Source organism: Onychostoma macrolepis, chromosome 21, assembly GCF_012432095.1.
Source record: "Onychostoma macrolepis isolate SWU-2019 chromosome 21, ASM1243209v1, whole genome shotgun sequence".
NCBI classification, from domain to species: Eukaryota; Metazoa; Chordata; class Actinopteri; order Cypriniformes; family Cyprinidae; genus Onychostoma; species Onychostoma macrolepis.
The window spans coordinates 27,635,824-27,658,587 of NC_081175.1; the positions used below are offsets into that span (position 1 = coordinate 27,635,824).

The 22,764-nt window shown below is 35.9% G+C and overlaps 1 protein-coding gene across 3 annotated transcripts in view; it reads right to left on the minus strand.

Moving 5' to 3' along the window:
* shc3 (SHC (Src homology 2 domain containing) transforming protein 3) overlaps nucleotides 1-22,764 on the minus strand; it is a 31,687-nt gene that overhangs the window by 4,426 nt on the left and 4,497 nt on the right. For 2 of the 3 annotated variants that reach the window (XM_058758126.1, XM_058758127.1), the window contains exons 3-13: nucleotides 19,041-19,965; nucleotides 11,197-11,267; nucleotides 9,108-9,171; nucleotides 6,486-6,605; nucleotides 6,345-6,398; nucleotides 5,299-5,350; nucleotides 2,771-2,900; nucleotides 2,551-2,698; nucleotides 1,188-1,242; nucleotides 868-1,062; nucleotides 219-529 (exon numbers count right to left, since the gene is read on the minus strand). In XM_058758126.1, the coding sequence (XP_058614109.1) occupies nucleotides 219-529; nucleotides 868-1,062; nucleotides 1,188-1,242; nucleotides 2,551-2,698; nucleotides 2,771-2,900; nucleotides 5,299-5,350; nucleotides 6,345-6,398; nucleotides 6,486-6,605; nucleotides 9,108-9,171; nucleotides 11,197-11,267; nucleotides 19,041-19,604 (1,764 nt within the window). In that variant the 5' untranslated portion in view covers nucleotides 19,605-19,965. The remainder of the gene's footprint in view (nucleotides 1-218; nucleotides 530-867; nucleotides 1,063-1,187; nucleotides 1,243-2,550; nucleotides 2,699-2,770; nucleotides 2,901-5,298; nucleotides 5,351-6,344; nucleotides 6,399-6,485; nucleotides 6,606-9,107; nucleotides 9,172-11,196; nucleotides 11,268-19,040; nucleotides 19,966-22,764) is intronic. The other variant, XM_058758128.1, reaches the window with a different exon arrangement.

Here is a 22,764-nt window from a genome sequence, read left to right on the forward strand (position 1 = left end):
GTCTTTCTACTTCGAATTTCATGTTTAAGTCAATGTGCCATTTCTCTGTAATTATTTTTGAAATTTACTAGCAATTTCGGAGTTAAAAACACTATTTATTTTTATATATGCAGTATTTTATGTTTCAGAAATACTACATGTATCAATTTTCCAGCCCGGTCTCATGAATTAAAAGACACTCTCAGGTCATTGAAAACATGGGTGAAGGTGGCTCTCACCGTTCCCTCCGGATCGACCAGCAGCAGGTGTTTGGCCAGGCCGTTGTGCATCCCCGTCAGGACGTACGAGCCCGGGTTTGTGGTGCTCTTCCGCACCAGGAAGTCTCCGTCGTGGAGCAGCAGCTTCTCGGCCTGGCGGCGGCTCATCTCTCCGTGGTACCACGTCTGGTCCTCCAGCTCCTCCTGAGCTCTCAGGGCGGCCGCGCGCATCAGCAGAGGACTGGAGTTATCCACGGACGCCGCTTTATGCAGTTCTGAGGCTGGAGGAGCCGGAGCCGGAGTCTGGGTCATGATGGCGTCCTCAAACGGCTCTGATGGCACGAGAAAACAATGTGCTGATTGTTTATATCATCGCAAAATGTATTCAGGGATTCATTAATGAAACTTTTTTTGACTAAATTAAAGTGCTTTTGTCATGTTTTCCTCACATTTATGATCTTTCTACAGTAAAACTGCTGACAGTGATGTGATAGTCAGAAGTTATTTAATATTCAAATGAAGGGTGGGATTTTGGACCAGTGAGATTTGACTGTGGGCGGTGCTAACACAGAAACAAAATGTCATGGAAAAGATGGTGATGGTGCTGTAAAACAGGGACATTATATAGTCCTACAGCAGTGTTAGGAATGAATTGCCTCTAAACTCTTACTCATGTCAAAGAGGTCCTTCCTCGGGCTGTCTTTAGCTGTCCCGCTCATGCCCGATTCAGACGGCGTCTCTGACTCTCCCTGGAGGGCGGCCAACACCTGCGTGTCAATGTGCTGCGTGTTCACATACGTGGGCACTTCTCCTGCCTTAGGGGCTTGACCTTTGACCTCAGGGAGACTGTATATGTCACAGGACCCTATACGAAAGGCACAGACAGAACGATGATGATATTTTGAAGAATTGTTTTTTGCATTGACATGAGGTGTTTTGGGCGATCTGTCCATCTAAATGTGAAAACGGAGAAAATAAAGGGAAATTTACCTTGTTGGATGAACATGGGTCGGCCCTGGTAGTACGTCTGGTCGACTCCAGCGACCTGTGTGGACAGCAGTAAACAACATGTGAGTCATCAACAACAGTAATGAAACACCTCCTCATCACCGACCTGATGGAGTCCATATACACTGACAGACAGGAAACAGAGTCCACACTACAGGAAGCCATCTAAATTAATCATTTAGTGCCACAGTTTAATATATCTCAAATTAAAATCACACTATTAATGCCAACATTTATACAAGCTGTTAAGAAGTAGATCATGCAGAATGTTTTTAAACAACTAACACTGTACTGATAACTAACTTAAATGTTCTTATGTTAAATCATTTTTCAATTATTTAATTATATATGTTGGGGTTGTATTTTCTATTGTTCTTTTCAATAATATCCATCTATCCATCCATTCATCCATTTTAAATTTAATTATATATGTTGGGATAGGAAAGTTGGAATTGTTCTTTTATTGTGTTGTTTCAACATAAATAAATAAATATTACTTTTAAATATATTATTTATTTTAATCATTATATACATTGTGGGAAAGTTGTTTTGTTTTGTGTTGTTTGTTTCTATACTGTTAAAAATATAATCCTCATCTAATTAAATTCTTATCTATATTGGAGTGGGAAAGGTGTTTGTTTCAATATTATATCAAAACATAATATTTACATTTATTATTCATTTAATTATATGTTGGAGTGAGAAAATTGGATTTATTCTGTATTTTGTGTTGTTCGTTTTGATATATAAAAAATGTAATATATGTAATACATTATTTTTAATATTATATGTTGTAGTGGGAAAAAGTTGTTTTTTCGATATTAAAACAAAATATAATGTAATATATATATATATATATATATATATATATATATATATATATATATATATATTTTTTTTTTTTTTTTTTACACATACGTTGGAGTGGAAAAATTGGAATTGTGTTTGATTTTGTGTTTTCGATATAACTAAATGCAATATTTATTTTAATTTAACAAATATATACTGTATGTTGGGGTGGAAATATTGGAATTGTTCTGTATTTTGCGTTATTAGTTTTGAGATTATAACAAAATAGAATAAAAATAGAATTGTAACAAAATGAATGCAAACATTACCTCAATTTAACATATTCTCTCGATTCATTTCAGTGACCTGATTTCCTGTATCTATAGAGGTAGATACTATGTTTTATGAAAACTTCAGAATAATAGCACAATCTTTACTATCATTATTTACCAAAAACCTAATTCATAAAGAGATATTGACAGAAACACATGAGTTGCATTTGCAGAAGCAGCTGAGCTGGAGTGATTATCGATCAGCGGGCGGGTGATTAGCAGACCTGGCTGCTGTCTTGTGTCTGATTGGTCAATCTAGCGTCAATGAATCCTCCTGGTGGCGGCATCTTTCCGGGAATGCTGTTGTAGTAGTGATGATCGGCGGACTCCTCTCCTTCCTCCGTCCACGGGGGCTCGTCTGTACTCATAACCCTAAAGACAGGACACAATGAGAGGCAGAAGGGGTCTCAGATAAGAATCCCGAAGGTGTAGATGAGGACTCACCTGTCGTGCATGGATGAGGGTTTGCTGGATGGACACTGCAAATAGAGCTGAAAGCGCAGGTCAAACGCCTGACCGATCGTACTGATCACATCCTGAGCCAGACCGTCAGAGCACTCCAGAATATGACATGCTAGAAACACAGGACACGTCAGGACCAATCTGACAAAACCTGTCCACGTCATATTTCAACCCAAAATCAAAAGACAGAAGAAAATTTTAGGAATTGTCATTAACTGACATGATAATTAAGCACATTTAACCTCTAAATTCTCATTACTGTGGAAATATGATAACAGGTTTTTCAAATTTTAAAGATTTTGTACATTATGGTACTATTTATATATTTCTATACATAAAATATATATTTTACTGCAGTGTTATTTTAGTATTATTACAATACTATTAAAGTCTTTATTCATTTTTAAAAATGTTTTTTATATTTCCTGTTTTTAATGTAAATAACATTTTTGTAATTTAGTTGTTTTTTGCCATTTTTATTAGTTTATTATTAAATAGATTTTATTAATTTTATTTCAGTTTTTATTTTAGTAAATCAAGTTAAACTAGCTGCTAGTGCAACAAAAGCTGAAATAAAATAAGTTAAAGTTAAATATTTTTTATTTTATTTCAGTTTATTTCAAGTAACATTTGTTTTTTTATGGTTTTAATTTTAGATAACTATAATAATCCTGTTTTGTGCTGTAAATTTCCTACCGTAAATATATCAAAACTTCATTTTTGATTAGTAATATGCATTGCTAAAGACTTCATTTGGACAACTTTAAAGACAATTTTCTCAATATTTAGATTTTTTTCCTCCCTCAGATTTCAGATTTTCAAATAGTTGTATCTCAGCCAAATATTGTCCGATCCTAACAAACCATACATCAATGGTTTTGTGGTCCAGGGTCACATATATTAACAAATAAGAAATTTTGCATATTTCGTGAAATAAAATGTAATTAATTTAATTTCTTTTAATTTTAGGGTGAACTGTGACTTGAACATATTTTCATAAGATTTATCAGTCAAAATACATGAAACACAAAAATGCAGCATCAATAAATCTGACATGCAGGTACACAAACATAAGACACGCACGCATGCTGAAGTATTAGATATCAGCAGATGGGGAACGGATGCCGATTTGCTGACTCACTCCGCTATAAAGTGTTCATTATGAGATCTTTCCTCTGACAACATCAAAAATGCATTAGAAAATGCAGCGAGACTTTTAAAACGTGGCCTCTGCGCTGACAGGAAGTTAAAAGATCCATGAAATGAAAAGAGACGAAGATACAACAGCCACAGAAATTGATTTTTTGATGCTAAATGCAGCTGTGGTGGACTGATCAATCACGCTTGTTTGTGAATGTGTGTTACAGGACGGCCCAGGGTGATAAACACAATGAAATGGCCCTCAGGAGCTGTACAGCTAAAACTGTGGTTGACCATCAAGAACATCAACCACCAAAAACATTGTGTAATTGTTATGGTTCGTTCTGCAGAGAAATTAGTTATAGGCCCTGTAATGTTTTCATAGTCACTGTGTTAATCTCTTGAAGGAATAGTTCACCCAAAACTATTCTGTTTGCAGTGAATGGGTGCCGTTAGAATGAGAGTCCAAACAGCTGATGAAAACATCACAATAATCCACACCACTCCAGTCCATCAGTTAATGTCTTGTGAAGAGAAAGGCTGCATGTTTGTAAGAAACAAATCCATCGTTGGTTTCCATCTGCAAGTTCAGCTACACACATTGTGATGAAGCAACAAAAAATATATACAATCTTTTCCATGACATTTTGTTTCTGTGTTAGCACCGCCCACAGTCAAATCTCATTGGTCCAAAATCCCACCCTTCATTTGAATATTAAATAACTTCTGACTATCACATCATTGTCAGTAGTTTTACTGTAGAAAGGTGTTTTTAACTGCAAACCATTGTTTTTGGCTAAAATACACGTTATCTATCCATATAGCTATCTCCAGTGAAAAAGTCATCTCGTCTGAATCAGGAGAGAAATCTGCACAGATCTGTTTACAAGCAAAAACAGTCCAAAACAGTTCTACACAAATATGTGTGGATTTTGATGTGAGAGTCAACAGGAGATGGACTTTTTTACTGGAGGAAACATTATTATTCATTATGGACTCGTATTTTGGCCAAAGTGAAGTTAAAAAGGCAAGGCAAGGCAAAGTTTGGACTGGACTGGTGTGGATTATTGTGATGTTTTTATCAGCTGTTTGGACTCTCATTCTGACGGCACCCATTCACTGCAGAGGATCCACTGTTGAGCAAGTGATGCAATGCTACATTTCTCCAAATCTGATGAAGAAACAAACCCATCTACATCCTGGATGACCTGAGAGTGAGGACATATTAGCAAATGTTCATTTTTGGGTGAACTATTCCTTTAAGAAGTCAACCTAAGAAAGGATTACTTATAGTTGGAAAGTATTTTAACATTCAAAAAAATGACACAAATCATCAGAGCATGCAGCAGAGAAAAAGACAGGAGTAATACCTCTCCGGTTAACAGGATCTTTCGCCACATAAGCGACGTAATCAGTCGTGTCCTGTTGACAGAAGACAGAGAATGATCCAAAGCTAAACTGAGCTAATTCCACTTCTACATGCTTTTATGAGCATGTTTCTTTAAAGCTGTCATATAATGGCAAACAGGATATTTCTTGCTCTTTTGAAATGAGTTTGATGTATTACGTACTTTGAAAAGCACAACACTATTTATTGAAACTGGACTACAAAAATGACTCATTTGTCAACGGTCATAATGACATCACATCTATGAGCTCATTATCATATGACCACCCAAATTTACACATTACAGACAGCAAAAATGACTAATTTGTGAAACTGAGATGACCATAACATCACATCTATGAGCTTATTAACATATGACCGCCCACACTTACATAATAAAAATTGAAAAAATGACTAATTCACGATTATGACAATACAACTATGAGGTCATTAAATATTAAATACTAAAAAAAGACCAATTCATGAAATGATCATGATTATGACATGACGACTTTGATCTCATTAACATGACCGCATACATTTACATATTAAAACTGCAAAAAGGCTTCAGCCTACACCTTTTTCTGGTTAATATGTAAAATTACATATAATTATTTGGAATAGTGTATGAGGACTTCATAAATCTACTGAACTGAACTGAATTACTACTACACCTATGAGCTCATTAGCATATGACCAACCATATTTACATATAAACATCTATTTAATATTCAGCAACCTGATAAAAAACAAGTACGCAGAAACTAGCCAATAATAAAGTAATTTATGAACACAAGCCTTAAAGGTACAGTAGCTTATTTAGTGAAAATAATGGTGGTAAGATAAAATACCACTAAAACATATTTATTATGGCCCCGTACTTTATTAACAGAAACACTAAAGTTGTTCAACTGGATATGCCATTAAACAGCTTGGTTTTTCGGAGCGCTCTGAGATTTGCCATGAAGTGTGGTGAGACTGAACGTCAGCTGAAGAATGAATCACGGGTGTGATGTTGTAAAGTCTTACCGGATCTCCACCGGAGGCAAAGGATATGGACTGCATGTGATGATTGGCGATTATCTGTGGAAACAGGAAGGAGCATCATTCATCTGCAATAGAACACTGCATCCTGAGAATGAGAGAGGAGAGAAGTGTGTGTTTCTGGACCTGTTTGGAGTCCGGTGTCATCAGGTTTAAACTGCTGGTGGAGATGTTGAGGTTGATACTCATACCAGCAAACTGCAGGTTACTCTTGCCCAGAATACTGGAGAGGAGTTTCGAGGGAGGCTGAAAGAGAGCAACACAGGCTCATGTTTTCATCTTCAGCCTTTCTTAATTGCTTCTTAACTTCTTATATGTCATAAAGTTTGCAATATTTGATGATTGCTTATTTCTTAGGCTGCTTGATAATTTTTTGTTCTGCATCGACATCGTAGCTTCATCCACACAAAATCATGTTCCACAACTTAAGATTAAATATGTTCTAAATGACTGTTTTTTTTGTCACACAAAAATGATTTTTTTTATTTCACTAATTCTTATTATATTATTGCAGTACTGTTATTTTAATTTATTTAAAAATAAAAAAATTAAAAAATTCTGCATTGAATTGTAGCTTCATTTTTTTTTTTAGATTTCACTCATTCTTATTATATTATTGCAGTACTGTTATTTTAATTTAAAAAAAATTCTGCATCGAATTGTAGCTTCATCCAAAAAAAAAAAAAAAATATGAGTGAAATCTCATTGATCCAAAATCATTTAGTTAATTCTTGTTATAATGATGTTTATATATATTTGTAGTATTGTCATTTTATTTATAATTTATTTTACAGATTTTTGTCCTGCATTGAATAGTAGCTTTGTCAACAGTGAAATCTTACTGGTCCAAAATCACATTCCACAAATAAAGATTAAATATTTTCTGAATAATTATTTTATTTTATATTTGATTAATTCTATTATATTGATATTTCATTTGTAGCATTGTTACTTTAATCTATTTGACACATTTTTGTCCTGCATTGAATAGTAGCTTCGTCCACAGTGAAATCTTACTGGTCCAAAATCATGTTCCACAAATATAGATTAAATATGTTCTAAATTATTTTATTTTATTTTCATTATACTGAGATTTCATTTGTAGTACTATTATTTTAATTTATTTTACTAATTTATTTAGCTGTAAACGCTTTGTCAATTAAAATGCAGTGTCTTGCCAAACACACTACATTAAACTGAAATTCAATTCAAATCACTCCAGTCAGCCTTCATTCATATAACAAAATGGAAGAATATTCATAAAATAAAAATCACACATGCAATGCATCATTCTGCGTTTGTTTGCTAAATCGATCCAATGTTGCTTCATTAAATCGGGACATACGGCATGGCACGGCACGCTTTAAAGCTTTCCTAAAATCCGCACGCACACGTCCCTTTCCATGGCTGCAAACGTGCATCACACACACACACACACACACACGTGCACACACACACACACACACAGCAGGAGGGCTGATTACTGCTGCTCAGTACAGAATGAGTCACCGTGCTAACAGTATGCCCACACACACACACACACACACACACACAAACACCGCAGCACGCCATTTCTCTTTCTCCGGCCTTTATTTGATCTTTAACCGTCTTCATCTCACTCCAAACCTTCTGATGCTCCTCATTTAGTCTTTTCCTTATTTATTCCTCCTTTTCCATCTTATATTTCTCCATCTGCATCAATAACCTCCACCACTTCCTGTTGTCATGTGCAATAATCTATATCTCTCTCTCTCTCTGATCGTCTCTCTGGTGTTTTTTAATTAAATTCAGTGTAATTCAATTTGCTTCATTCACATTGTTGTCTTAGAAAACGGTCAGTTTTCATGGAAAATAATAATTGCTCAGGCTAAGACAAACCTGCAGACTTTTTCACGTTTTCTGTGCTGATCTGTTAGGGAAAATATGCAGAAGTATGTGGATTGGATTTGAAAATTGTACAATGTATGAGATCAGAGTACTACACTTTTACTGGTAGCTGAAAGCATTGTTATTTTAGTATCATTGATATGCCATTATAGTTTTTATTAATATTTAAAATTTGTTTTTATTTTTATATTTTGAGGTATTTTCATAATTTTCGTTAAAGTTTTAGTAATTTTGCTGTTTTATGAATTTTATTTTCAGTTTTAGGTTTAGTTATTTTAGTACTTAGAGTCAAACTAAACAAAAATGAGAAATGTTGGCTTGGCAACTAGCTGAAATAAAATAAGTAAATTTTATTTTAAATCACTTAAGGAATTTTATATTAAGATTAAATATATTCTGAATAATTTCATTTTATATTTTATTTCATATTTTATTAAGTCTTATTATATTTATATTTAATTTTTAGCACTGTTATTTTAATTTATTTCACTCATTTTTGTCCTGAACTGAATAGCTTTGTCCACAGTGAAATCTCACTGGTCCAAAATCATGTTCCTCAAATAAAAATTAAGTATGTTCTGAATAATTCTTTTATTCTGCAACTATAAGTATATAATTTATTAAATCACTTAATGTTAATTTTATTTCAAGGCTGAAAGCATTATCAAATTAGCCAAAATACTTAATAACAAAGGCACGCAATCATCTCATACTTGTGCAGTTTTTGGTTTCCAAGTTGAAAGTCCAACTTTACAAGGCTTTCTATTGTACTTTTAAGACTTTTTCAAAGCTAGATGCATTGCAATATAACAAGTTTCTGTTCAAATGCATTTATTATTTGCACACATTCTCTGACTGTACCTTTCTCTTGCGCAGAGCTCCTTTGGCACCAGGGACGGCTTCACACACCAGACTGATCGCCTCCCTGCCGAGAGAAATTACAAAAATATGAAGACATGAGTAATTCTGAAGTACAGAGCGCGCAAACTGTCAAGATGCTGTGTGAAAACAGTGGCACTGCAGCGGCATTCTGGAAACAAAGCAAAACTCTTCAGTCTGGGATACATTTGATCAGTTTCTGTGAATCTGGCCCAAAGATCGTCGCATATGAATCTAGAATTTTTTATTGTTCATGATGATAACAGGGTTGCTGAAGGTTGATATATATATATAGTGGCCAAAATTAGAACACTAGTATTTTCACCAGCTAAAAATGTTTTTTGCTGTAGTGTGTCAGTAGGAAATATATACATACATATATAGTGGAAAGAAAATAAAGTATATTTTAACACCAAAAATGTTATTTTGCACTGTGACTTCTTTTTCATAGCAATAAAGCACATCTTCCCCATTTTCTTTTCATGTTTTTGACAATTCTCATCTCACTAATGCTGATTTTCATTAGATGCTCATTACTGTAGTACATAATTTATTTAAGTAAGCATAAATGCAATGCAACCAATTCTACCATACTGTATAAATACTCATTTTTTTATATTACAGTAATAATATTGGGAATTTTAAAAAATAACAGTAATGAAAAATGTAATTAAAATAATTTTACAATGAAATATATACGAATGCTCCTAAAAGCAGGATAAAATATAATTCCTTATTTTTTTCTGCACATGTTCTTGACAGATTCTTGACACATTGATTTTGATCAACTTTTAATGTTTAACACAATAAATAAAACCTATGTCTGAGGTGCAATATAGATAAACCTGTTGATCGTTCAACGTTCAAGCTCAGTTTCTGGACCCGTCTTTGTGTCCAGAGAGCGTTCAGGAATGGCTGGTGTGTTCCTGTGAACACTACAGCAGGAAGTCAGGCAGAAAAGAGGATATGACATGTCATCCCCAGCGCTGCTAATGCTAGCGGCCCACACAGCCCAGCGTTCAATAAACAAGCGGCGTCCGCTGGGACCCGATCTGCTGCCTCTACACTGATGTTACGCAATGACTCATCAGCACACATTCACATCTCACGCGCTCGTTTTAGCAACAATAAATGAGTGTTTGGCTGCGGATTCAAATCAAGAAAAAACATAAAAGTGCCATGAAAGAGCTGATAGCAGTCATGTAACGCCACACGGGGCCAAGTGATAACTGTGATGTAACCGTAAAGCAACTAAAAAGGAGTGTACAAAAGCCATTAACTGTGATTTAGCAGCAAAACAACAGACAAACAGAAATATTTAGAAATATATAAACATAAGAGAAACATATAATAGAGAAAACAACATCTGAATCACACTCGATTCCAATGTACGATTGGAAAGTCCGATTCATTTAAGTGAATTGGTTCATTTAGTTAACAAAAATAAGTAACCGAATGGTCACAAAAAACAAACAAACAAATAAATAAAAATTAATTAAATGTAAATAAATATTAATACAATTATCTGTGCCCTTTTTATTTTATATAAAAACATTTTATTACAAAAATAAACAAACAAATCCCCTTTTGTAAATGTTTTTCATTTTAATTAATCTAATGTAATAATAAATTTTGATTTTTAATATTTTATATTAATTTTAATATTTAAAATGTATTAATAATACACATAATAATATGTATAAAAATAAATAATTTTTAAATTTAGATAAATACAATTAAAAATATACTTAAAATAATAAATAACCTTAAGATAATCACTTAAACCCAATAAGATAAGATATTATCATTTATTTCACTAACAGTGGAAACTTTATGAATTATCTTTTTTTGTATTAAAATGGAAAGCATAACTGAATCTAAATTCACTTAAAACTAAACAGTAATTTGAAATGCACAATACATTAAAATATTAACAAATTAACCATTATGATGGGAAGTGTGCATCTGTGCATGCTATTTCAACTAATATTACCTACAATTCTTTGCACAAAATAAAATTAAAACGTTTGTGACTATTTTTTTTATTTAATTTGAGAGAGAGTTGTATTACCGTGTGATTTGTGATCGTGTGGTGAAGTCCAGGGATCTCATGGACCGGAGAACTTCAATGCAGCCCAAATACTGAAAAAGAAGGGCAGAAATGTGATTAGAACAGCTCATAATCATCTTTTCTTCAAAACTAGATATTGTTATTGCTCATTGTATGATAACCCCCCCCCCCAGTAATTTTCATTGAATCCAAATTCAACTGCTTACTTTAAAGTCAACATGATACCAAAATTAAGCCAATTTCTTTATACATGTCTGTAGTCTTGTATTTTTCCAGGTGAAATATTGTGCTGTGTGAGTGTGTGATGTGTTGAACAGCACTGACTGCAACACTGCAACATACACTAAACATTCATTCATCCATAAACAGGAACATTGTGTCCATTTTGGCCTTGTGTCTGTGCTAACATTGCACATCAGCAGGTGGTGTTGGTCCTTTAGGCAGCTTGACATGCTGTGGTTATAATGAACGGTCATTGTACAAACAATAATAACAAACACAGGTTGTAAAACACATGAGGGTGATTCATTAATGAAAGGGTCTTCATTTTTTGGGTGAACTATTTCGTTAATACTTTAATCTGCTCGTCTACAGTCCCACACTGTTAAACACACACCCACCCACACACACACAGACCACCTCTGATTAATGTCACACAAGTTCACAACCACATACAAAACACACACACACCGGTTAAGCTCACACATATGCAGACACAATTAAACATTTCTTCTGAAAAACAACAAAGTAATTCTAAATCATAGAGTGTAATTTCTGGTGTGATTTGGTCTAAACCACAGTATTATCGTGTCTGATCTGATCAAATGTCTTCACATAAACTCACTTTTTTTTTGTTGGTAAAAGTGGATGTTGTTATTTGTTTTATTTCACACTACAAAATCAAAAAAAAAAAAAAAAAGACTGAAAAATTCAATTTTAAGGATTAATCTTGTATTCTTTAATCTTTAAAAAGCTCAAAACATTGATATAAAAACATTATATAAAAAAATATTAATTAAAATTAAAAATATATAAAATAAAAATGTTACAAAATTACAAAAGCAAAAAAAAAAAAAAAAAATCATATTCATCTCATATTATTTAATCTATAAAAGGCTCAAACCCTAACCCTAAATGAACCAAATAAGAAAGTATTAAATTAAATAGAAATAAAAAATGATTAACTACAAATGCAAAAAAACTGGGGAAAAAATGAATGATTCACCTCATATTCTTTTATTCTTTAATCTATCCACCTTATTCTTCCCGTAAAAATGGGCGTGGCCATTTCTATGGGTCTGGCTTCCGGTCTCATTCGCTACCAGCTTTTTAGCTGTACAAAATCGCCTGTTTTGCTGCTTGATACTACAAATTGGTGTGTCTTACCATATTATTTTAATGCATTATCTTAATTACCGTTTACTGCACGCTATAATTCTTCTTGTTATTTCCCTACAGCGGCTAATTAACCGGAAGTCTCGCCCAGAGGCTTACTTCCACATTGAAGAATAAGATGGATAAAAAGCTCAAAATACTAACCCTACATGAACTATATATAAGAGAGTATTCAGTATTAAAGTAATAAATAAAATAAAATAAAAAAGTGAGAGAGAAGGCACTGAAGAAATGTATGCTCCATCTTAAAGGATTCATCTCATATTTTTAAATCCCAAACTCAAAACCCTAATCCTACATGAACTATATATGAATTTCTTGAATAAAAGACAATAAAATATAATAAAGTGAAAAATTATTTTAGAAATGACACAAAAAAAATACATGCTCCAACTTACCGTATTCATCTCATATTTTTTAATCTTAAATTAAAATTCAAAATCCTTCAAAATAAAATACAAAAATCATTATAGAAAAACAGCCAGCAGCAAATAGACTTGTATGTCAGCTGCGTATTAAAACGCACGAGGCGTCCGTGGAGAACAGTGTCGATGACATCATCCATAAACCGTGACATCACACATCAACACATCTCTGCTTTATTTAGCCTCTCACCTCACAGATCTCTCAATGCTGCATGACTCACTCATTCAGAGTCTCACTACAACTTTCCTTGACTAAATGAATGAGTCACCTGCAGTAACCCACCTGAGGACCGACGAACCCACCGTCCGCGTCACATTCTTCCAAGAACACTGCGAATGCTGATTAGTTAAGTTTACTCGAGTGCTTTATGGAAAATTATCTCCTCACTGCCTCGTTTTTTATTGCCCAAATTAACTCTGGTGTACGACTCAAAGCACAGAAAGGAAACGGGGCCGGAAGCGGACGATGAGTCACTGCTATGTTTTGGCTGAAAATAAATGATGGAGGCTTTGAGCTTATTGACTGATTGTATAGACCAATTTCCTGTTAGTTTTTCTGTGGGCGGAGCTTCGGTGGTGGCAGAAAGATCCCCCTGACTGCTTCACTAACGCTAGCTATGAAGTCTGTTAGCTTGTTTTTTAACAATAACTGAAGAAATTCAGATTTTACCTGCATATGTAAGGTCACTCACTGTCCGGGACCGCGTTATTTGAAAAGGTTAACTTTAACGGACGAAACCAGATCGGCCGACCTGTACTCACTCAAAGGATGGACGATCTGACAGGATTACGTCCGGTTGAGTGACTCACCGTGTCTATCTAGTCATGAAGATGTAATATATATATATTTCAATTTCAGCAATTTTTACAGCTACATTATTATTCCAGCCACAATTACTCATAACAATGTATATAACTTACAATTACACACGATTAAGCATATAAATCGTCCTTTTGTTGTTTTACACACATGCACACAGACATTATTTCATACACGACATAGTACTGAGATCCATAAGAAATCTTTAGATGCGCCCATAACAACAAAACACTATACTTTATTGAACCTTTTCTGATAAGAAGTGTGCGCTGCAAATGCGAGCATTTTTGACGATCGTTTCTGTCCAGTCTGCTCGTTTTATTGCGTTTAACCAGCAGCAGATATGCGTTAAAATTTCAATTTCAATATTTCAAAATTCTGACTTTATTCTCGGTAATTCCGAGATTACATCTCACAATTCTGATAAGAAAAATCAACTGGTCATTCTCTCTTTTGAGTTTATCCCACACTTCTAGTTGCACTTGCGAGAAAAAAAAGTCTCAAAAAAGAATTGTGAGACAAAACAGGTAACATTAAATGAAAAATATAGGTTTAAATAGTATTTCATGCTGTAGACCAATTGTTTAAATCAAATTTATGCTTTAAAAGTAGAGTAGTCATAGCAGGTTTCATTCATTAGTCTGTCAGTTTAAACGTCTGCGTTTAGCTTCAAATGGCGTTTTGATGACAGTATTCTATAAAAATTTGAATTTGAATTCTAATTCTGACATCCAAAGGCACAACAGTACATTTGATCTCTTATTCTGTGGATTTTTCCCATTTCACTCTGCTTGTTACCGTGTGTTTCTGCAGCTGCGAGTGACGTAACTGTGACGTCTACACGAAATTGGTCTATTAGACGAAATAAAGTTTGTTTCTGTGTGTAGGCATAATGTAACAATAAAGTGTACATTGCAACACATAGTAAAATGTCAAATCAAAAATCACAGACAAGCAAATAATTTAATATATCCACCTTTTTCCTTCAACACGGAAGTAAGCCTATGGGTGAGATTTCTGGTTCATTAGCCGCTATAGGTAAATAACTAGGAGAATAACAACGTGCAGTAAACGGTAAAACTGTTTGCACTACAAACCAGTGTGACCATAATTAAGATAATACATTAAAATAATATGATAAGACACACCTATTTTCAATATCAAGCAGCAAAACTAACTGTTTTGTACAGCTAAAAATAGCTGGACACAGATGAGACCGGAAGCTAGACCCATAGAATTTATGGCAAGAAAAAGGTGGATATTTTAATATTAAATATATATTTATATATTTTAACATTAAATGTATATTGCAATATTTTTTTGACACCTATAGCTTCTCAGCAACATACAGTAAAATGTCAAGTTAATCAAAATGCCACAGTAAAATGGCCAGAAAAGTAAATAACTTTAAATAAATGACAGAAAAGTTAAATAATTTAATATATGTTTTAACATTAAACATATTTTGGAACAGTGTTTTTTTTTAATGTATGGGTTTTTTATATATATATTTTTTTGTCACTGCAAGGAAGTAGCTACTAAATGTAGTAAAATAATAAGATAATCAAAGTCCCTAGTAAAAGAAATGCCATAATTGATTTAAAATACATTTATTTCATAGTAAGTATACTTCAAATCCATTTACATATTTATTGACATATCACTTAATACTTACTGATATAAGATTATAATTAAACTTTATTTAGTATATTCATTTTTTGCACAATGCACATTTCTTAATATTACACTTAAAATGTGCTTTAATATCACTATTAATAAGGATTGCATGATCTCTGTAAAATATCAGTGTTTAATGCAAAATATTTAAAGTGTACATGAAATATACTTGCAATAGTTACACTTTATCAATATCAAATATACTTAAGTATATTTCAGCACTACTTCGCACAATTAAATGCATTAAGCACAAAATTAGTTAGCAGACTAGCAGAAGTTTACCAGTTTAGTATAATAAAAGTACAATTGCAGGGTATTTAAACATGTAAATGTATTTGTAGTATACGTAGCAGCACAAAATAAATGTATTTCAAAAACATTTTAGTATTTTTTTTTGGGGGGTATGACGACCATAAAATATTTTACAATTTTTTTTTATTACACCTATAGGATTTCAGGCGCAGACAATAAAATGCCAAGATAATCAAGGACGGTAAAATCAATTTAAACAAATGACAGAAAATTAAATTAATTAATATATATTGTAACAAATATATATTTTGCAATATTATTTTCTTTTTTAAACTTTTTTTTGTTTTGTAACTTCAAAAATGTCAATGCAAAATGTCATGATAATCAAAGACAAATGACAAGAAACTTAAATAAATGACAGAAATGTAAAGCGTTTCCCATCAAACTAAGGCCCAAAACTCGACAAAAGTATGAAAATGCAAAGGTTTTTCAAGCTCATTTTCTCATGTCGCCGTGTTTTGAAATATATAAGTACATGTTGTATTCGCAGCAATGCCAAAAGGGGGCTTTTGCATAAACTGTCTTCTACGATCAGTTTCTACGCTCAGATACTGTTTAACTGTTAGACATAATGCTATGCACAAAATAACAGCAATTTACTTAACGTTCAAATTCACACTTGAGAACGACAACGGATCTTAAATGTGTCAACAACTACACAGAACAGCACAAATTTTCACTTAAACCCAATCAAGCAAGGGCTGGATCTAACGTCTGTAGTCTGTCTGAACACTGGTCGCGTGTGTTTGAAAAGCAGTCAATGTCAGCAGCTGTCCTTTTAGTGAAATGGAGCATAGTGTGTGTGTGTGTGTGTGTGTGTGTGTGTTCATGCAGGGTCACTCAATAAGTGAACTGTAAAGAATAACACACATTCAGCCCCGCAAAGAGACGCCAGAGGGGTTTTGTACGGACGCCGCTAACTTTTACCAACTAACTCTTACCAAAACACATCAAACTCAAACAAGGAGCTAGAAATACGGTCCTTTTCTTTCTCTGTCACTCTCTGTACGTTAAATGCTTAGAGACCTTCGTCACAGATAATAAAACGCATCAATTTAGTTCCCATCCATTGCACGCCGGTTTGCACGATCTAATTCAGTCGTGTTGGCGCTTCGTGTTTTGCCTTTATAGCAACTGACTATTCAGAAGGAAAAAAAAAGCTAGAAGGGAATAATGTATGATTCATGCCGCACGAATCCGAGTCACTTTTAGCTCAATGGGGCCTTGAACATGCTTATATGATCGTAAACACACTAGGCGATACGCTTAAAATACATGATACCGCAATATCTGAGGTCAATGCTCAATATGCATTGTCTGTTATACAAATATGTTTCGTTTAACAGAACTAAAATGCACTTATTAAAACACAAACTTCTCAAATGTCCACAAACGACCCTAAAAGGAAACAATGATGCTGGTATTTATATAGTGCATGTATAGAAGACAAATGTACATGCAACAGAGTTTTCAAGCATTTTCTCGAAATCCTTAATGAACAACATATAATTATATTTATGCATTTAAATCAAATGCACAGAAAGCGGGTGCTACGTGCATGCTAAACATGGCATACAAGCACATATTTGCACGAATCAAAGCTGATCTTTTGACTGTTGAAGTTATCATGTTTGTCTTTGCATATAGATGTGGACAAGAATAACTGCTCTGTCCTGCACACGTCATGATCCCCGGAGACGATACAGTAACAGAACTGTAGCCGGAACAACATCCCCCTGGTCTGGTAACCGGTCGCCGTGGTTACGCGATTTGCATGCACTTCCCTTTTGATGTGATAAACTTGCAGTTAATTTGAATAGATCAAATCTGCAGAGGTAAAAAATAAGCGGTCGCACGGACAACTGAACCACTATATGTCTGTGATATTTAAGGCAAGCAGAGAATATATCGCAATAACAATGTACGTAGAGAAGATGGATAACTGAACTTGTGTTATATTACAAGGGCAGTCAACGTCTCTGAAATACACAAGGCTGTGTTATGGTAAAAAGATGCTATACTGCATATAATGAATTAAATAAAGCTACGTTGCAAAGCTATGGTTGTACAGGACTGTTTTATTTTATTTACATACAACATTGACACTGTTATTGATACTGAATAATGATACTGCCATCTACTTTAGAGCTGCTTTACAGCCATTTTACAATTTTACAACATTCTAACATTATTTTCCTGTTTATTTGAAAAGTTTTCCTGTTTAGTTTTGAAACAATCTGCATTGTATAAAACACTATAGAAATGTGATTTGATTTTAACAATGAGGAATATGAAAAATGTAGATTGAGACAAGTTTGATCAATGTCATACTTGCAACTTTCCACATTAAATTTAACTGATGTTTTGTTTTAGTATCACTGAGATACTATTCATATTTCAAATTAGTTTTTATTTTTACATTTTTCTGTTTTTGTCTTAATTTTAGTTAGTTTTAGTAATTTAGTTGAGTGTTTTTGCCATTTCAATTTTTTTTATGTCTATATATATATTTTTTTTTTCATTTTTATTTTATAGTTTATATTAGTTATCATATAGTTTATATTGGTTTTTATTTCAGTTTTATTTTTAGATATTGTAGTACATCAAGGTAAACCAAATGAAAACGTGGTGTCAATTTAAAAAAAAAATAATAATAATTAAGTTGAATCTTTTATTTCGAATAATGTTTGGTTATGGTTTTAGTACTATAATAACCCTAGTTGAATCACAGGTGCTTATGATATTAAGTTCACTTTTCTGTCTTTAACTTAAGTGTTCCAAAACATCAAACACTGGTTATGCATAATCATCCTTTTGATTGGTTTCTATCAAGTTCCAACAAAGAAAACAAATCCAATGAGATGAAGTATCTTCACTTGTTCTAAATTTGGTCGTTTATTCAAACAAACATGATTATTTAGTTCATACTGTATTAATTAATTTCAACCTATTTTTTTAAACTGTAATACAAAATCCGATTCACCTCATACCGCCCACCTACACATGCATGTAAGACTCAGAGGAAACAGACGGCATGTAAACATGTATGTGGCAGAACATTCTGTGCTTTTATGGTCACTTGTGAACGTAACGGTGCCGTTTCGAGTCACTGGCGACCTGCATTATTCCAAATTGTACACATAATCCCTCTGTACCGGCACATGGATGAAAAACAACAAGGGAAACGCAGAAGACAGAAAGCATTTGGATCTTACCTTAACGACATACGTCACTCCAGGTCCGGAAATCTTTTCGCTGGAGTGCAGCCATCCACGAGAAGGCTTATTCACCAGCCCGCCGCAGCCCGTGGCACCCGTCCCTCCCAGGCCCCAGCCCTCTCCGCCGGGCTGAGACTCTTCCATCCTGCCCTTCTTCCCCGAGCTGGCCGAGCCGGTCTCTGGCGGGGCGTGAGGCGCTCCAGAGGCCGCAGGGAGGGCAGACGAGCCCGGGCTGCCGGATCCACCTCCTGTCGCTCCTCCCTGGAGCTTGGACACGGCCAGGTCCTTGACAGCAGACGGCAGGCCCTTGATGCCCAGCAGTCCGGAGGAGTTGGCGAATTTGAGGTTGGAGACTTTGTTGATGAGGGTGCACAAGGTGCCGGACTCTTCGGCGGGGTCGGGCGGCAAGACCTCGGCTGGCGGGGCGTACGGAGGGTCGCCCACGGGCGGCGACGGCGGGACGGCCGAGACCTTGGCGTTCATGGAGAGACCGTGCAGAAGCTCATCGACGGATGTCACTGACTCATTCCGGAATCGGTTGTATTTAGCACGGTGAAGCATTCCCCTCGGTGTGCCAGCCTACATGCGAACGGACACATCCAACTCCCAGCTGACCGTCCACTTCTTTAACATGCTGGAGCCGAGAAAGCGTCCTCGAGGGTTCGAAGAAAGGGAGCGAGCGGCCGTCAGGAAAATCCAACGCCGTGTGGCAGCAGCAGCAGCAGCTCGGGGACCAAAAATAAACCACAAAACGCGGAATCCATGGAGACAGAGGACGACGAGAGAGAAAAGCAGCGCGAGGTCGCTCCTCTACAGAGATAGAGGGCCAGAGATGGCAGAGGGAGAGAGACAGAGCTCTAGTGAAGAGATGTCTCTCTCTCCCCCCGCATCCTGGCAGATCCCTGAACATGCATGACTCACTCTGAGAGAGAGAGAGAGAGAGAGAGAGAGAGAGAGAGACCCTTCTCAACAAAAGACTCACTCAACACTGCAGAGCACTTTCCGTTACAAAAAAAACTCCCACTTACAGCTCGGTAGAACCAATCAATTCTCAAAATTCGCCCTGTCCGTAGGAACGCCTCTTGCTTTGATTCAGTCCGGATAAACAGAACGGAAAAGATGTGATAAACAGATCACTGTATTGAAATCCGAGCTCAGTCAGAATGAACTAGAATCAAAATCAGTCCACTGACATAATTCAATGCATAAACCACACTGGAGTACCATGCGTGTTGTTGGATCACATGTACGCCACACAGAATGAAACTTGAGTCGCCGTGCATGGCGATCGCTAATTTTCCGCACATGCAATCGCAGTTTTACTTGAATTCAGAAGCAAGGCTCTCTACTGAAAAGGTGTGCTGCATGACCTGCCGCTGATTGATAAATGATAATCTACCAAAATGACATGAAATATTTGAAAGCGTTCACCTTTCCCCCGCAACTGCATCAATCTGGTTGGTTCTACCTCGCCATTGTTAATGGCAAGTTTAAAACGTGCTCGAATTTAAACCACAAGACCGATACGGATTTATCTCTTTGTTCGTCACATTCGTTTTTCCTTACGTACTACGAAACGTCGGCATAAATCCATCCACGCCAGCACTCGAATATCCCCCCCTACAGAAGGCAAAACAAGCTGAGCTTTGCTCCTCAATGAGCTTTGTTGAATAATTAAACATCCCTTTCAAACACACAATGTCGAGATTCGATCTCACTAAAACGCCATCCGGATTCGGCGGGGATACGACCGTAAATAGTGATGTCAGATCTCCCGGCCCCATTAAAAAGCAGCCGATGGGATGAAGCCTGCGACATTAAGGCAGCAAAAAAACAGCCATTCATGTAAAATGTCCAGAAGAGCTCGTGACAGGGAAGCGGCAGTCATTCACAAGCTTCCTGTACTGCTGCGGCTAACGCACTGCAGTCCCTCCCAGCGTCTCGCTTTCCTGCCTGCCTGCAAATTGAAAAAAAAAGAAGAAAAGACAGAGAGAGAGAGAGAGCGAGAGAGCAAGGATTTGTCTTCTCTGCTGAGACAAAGCGTTAAAAGTGCTCCTCGCTCGTTGTTGTCACAGAGATGCGGAAAAGAGATGCTGAGGAGAGGAAGAGAGGATGCTGGGCGAAAATGATTTGGGCTGGCTGTGAATGGAAAGGCAGACGGGCATACCGATGTTTCTGTGAATGAAGTCAGGCCTCGGCAGCTTTCTGCACGGCAATCCCTCGGGATGGATCCTGACTGCCCAATCAGGGAAGAGCAGGATGACTCATTCAGGGTAGGCTGGCTGAATAGTGGGGCAAACCACTTGAAGCACAGGTGATGGGAGAAACCATTCTCACCCGACAGCACTGCGTACTGCTTGCTGCATCGCTTCTAAACTCCTGAAAGCACGCAACCCGCTTCTAAAACACGTCTTGGCGAGATGCATGGCCTTTTTCGGAAGAGAACAGTGACGCTCAATTGCACTGTCTGATAAACTGGCCCCTCCTGAGTGCACATTTTGCACATTCATATGAATGAAGGCTGATCAAAGAACATAGACTGAACTGAATCGACTGAATTATATGATGCGGCCAGCACAGCTGAGCTGTTTGCTTGCAGTGTGTTGATCTGGAAATTAAAAACAGGCAGCAAAAACAAATAAAAGGAACTAGATTTGTGCATTTCTTGAGGAAAATTTCAGTGGTGATTCTTGGTGCAAAAGTCACCACCAGAATGCAAGGGTGCTGTGAGTGGTTGCTATACAGTTGCTAAGGTGTTCTGAATGTTTTTATTGTAATGCTATGCAGTTGGTAGGATATTAATTGCTATGCAGTTGCTAAGGTGTTCTGAGTGGTTTCTTATTGTGATGCTGTGTAGTTGCTAGGGTATTAGGATGGTTGCCAGAATGTTTATATGCAGTTGCTAAGGTGTTCTCAGTGTTTTTTATTGTTTCTTAGGTGTTACGAGTTTTTATTGTAATGATATGCAGTTGGTAGGGTATTGGCTGCTAGGTGGTTGCTATGCAGTTGCTAAGATGTTCTGAGTGATATTTACTGTGATGCTATGCAGTTTCTAGGGTATTAGGACAGTTACAAGAATGTTGCTGTGTGGTTGCTAAGGTATTACAGTGGTTGTCAGAATGTTTACATGCAGTTACTAAGGTGTTCTGAGTGATATTTACTGTGATGCTGCACAGTTTCTAGGGTATTTGGATAGTTACAAGAATGTTGCTATGTGGTTGCTAGGGTGTTCTGGGTGGTTTTTAACTGTTGCTAGGGTGTTCTGAGTGGTTTTTATTGAGATGCTGTGCTGTTGCTAGGGTACTAGGATGGTATCCATGATGTTGCTGTGCAGTTGCTAAGGTGTTCTAAGTGGTTTTTATTTGTTGCTAAGGTGTTCTGTGTTTTTTACTGTGATGCTGTGCAGTTGCTAGGGTAATAGAATGGTTGTCAGAATGTTTATATGCGGGTACTAAGGTGTTTTGAGTGGCTTTTACTGTAATGCTATGCAGTTGATAGGGTATTGGTTGCTAGGTGGTTGCTATGCAGTTGCCAAGGTGTTCTGGATGATATTTATTGTGATGCTATGCGGTTGCTTGGGTATTCGGATAGTTACAAGAATGTTTCTTTGTGGTTGCTAGGGTGTTCTGAGTGTTTTTAATGTGATACTGTGCAGTTGCTATGATATTAAGATGGTTGCCAGAATGTTGCTATGTGGTTGCTAAGGTGTTTGTGGGTTTCC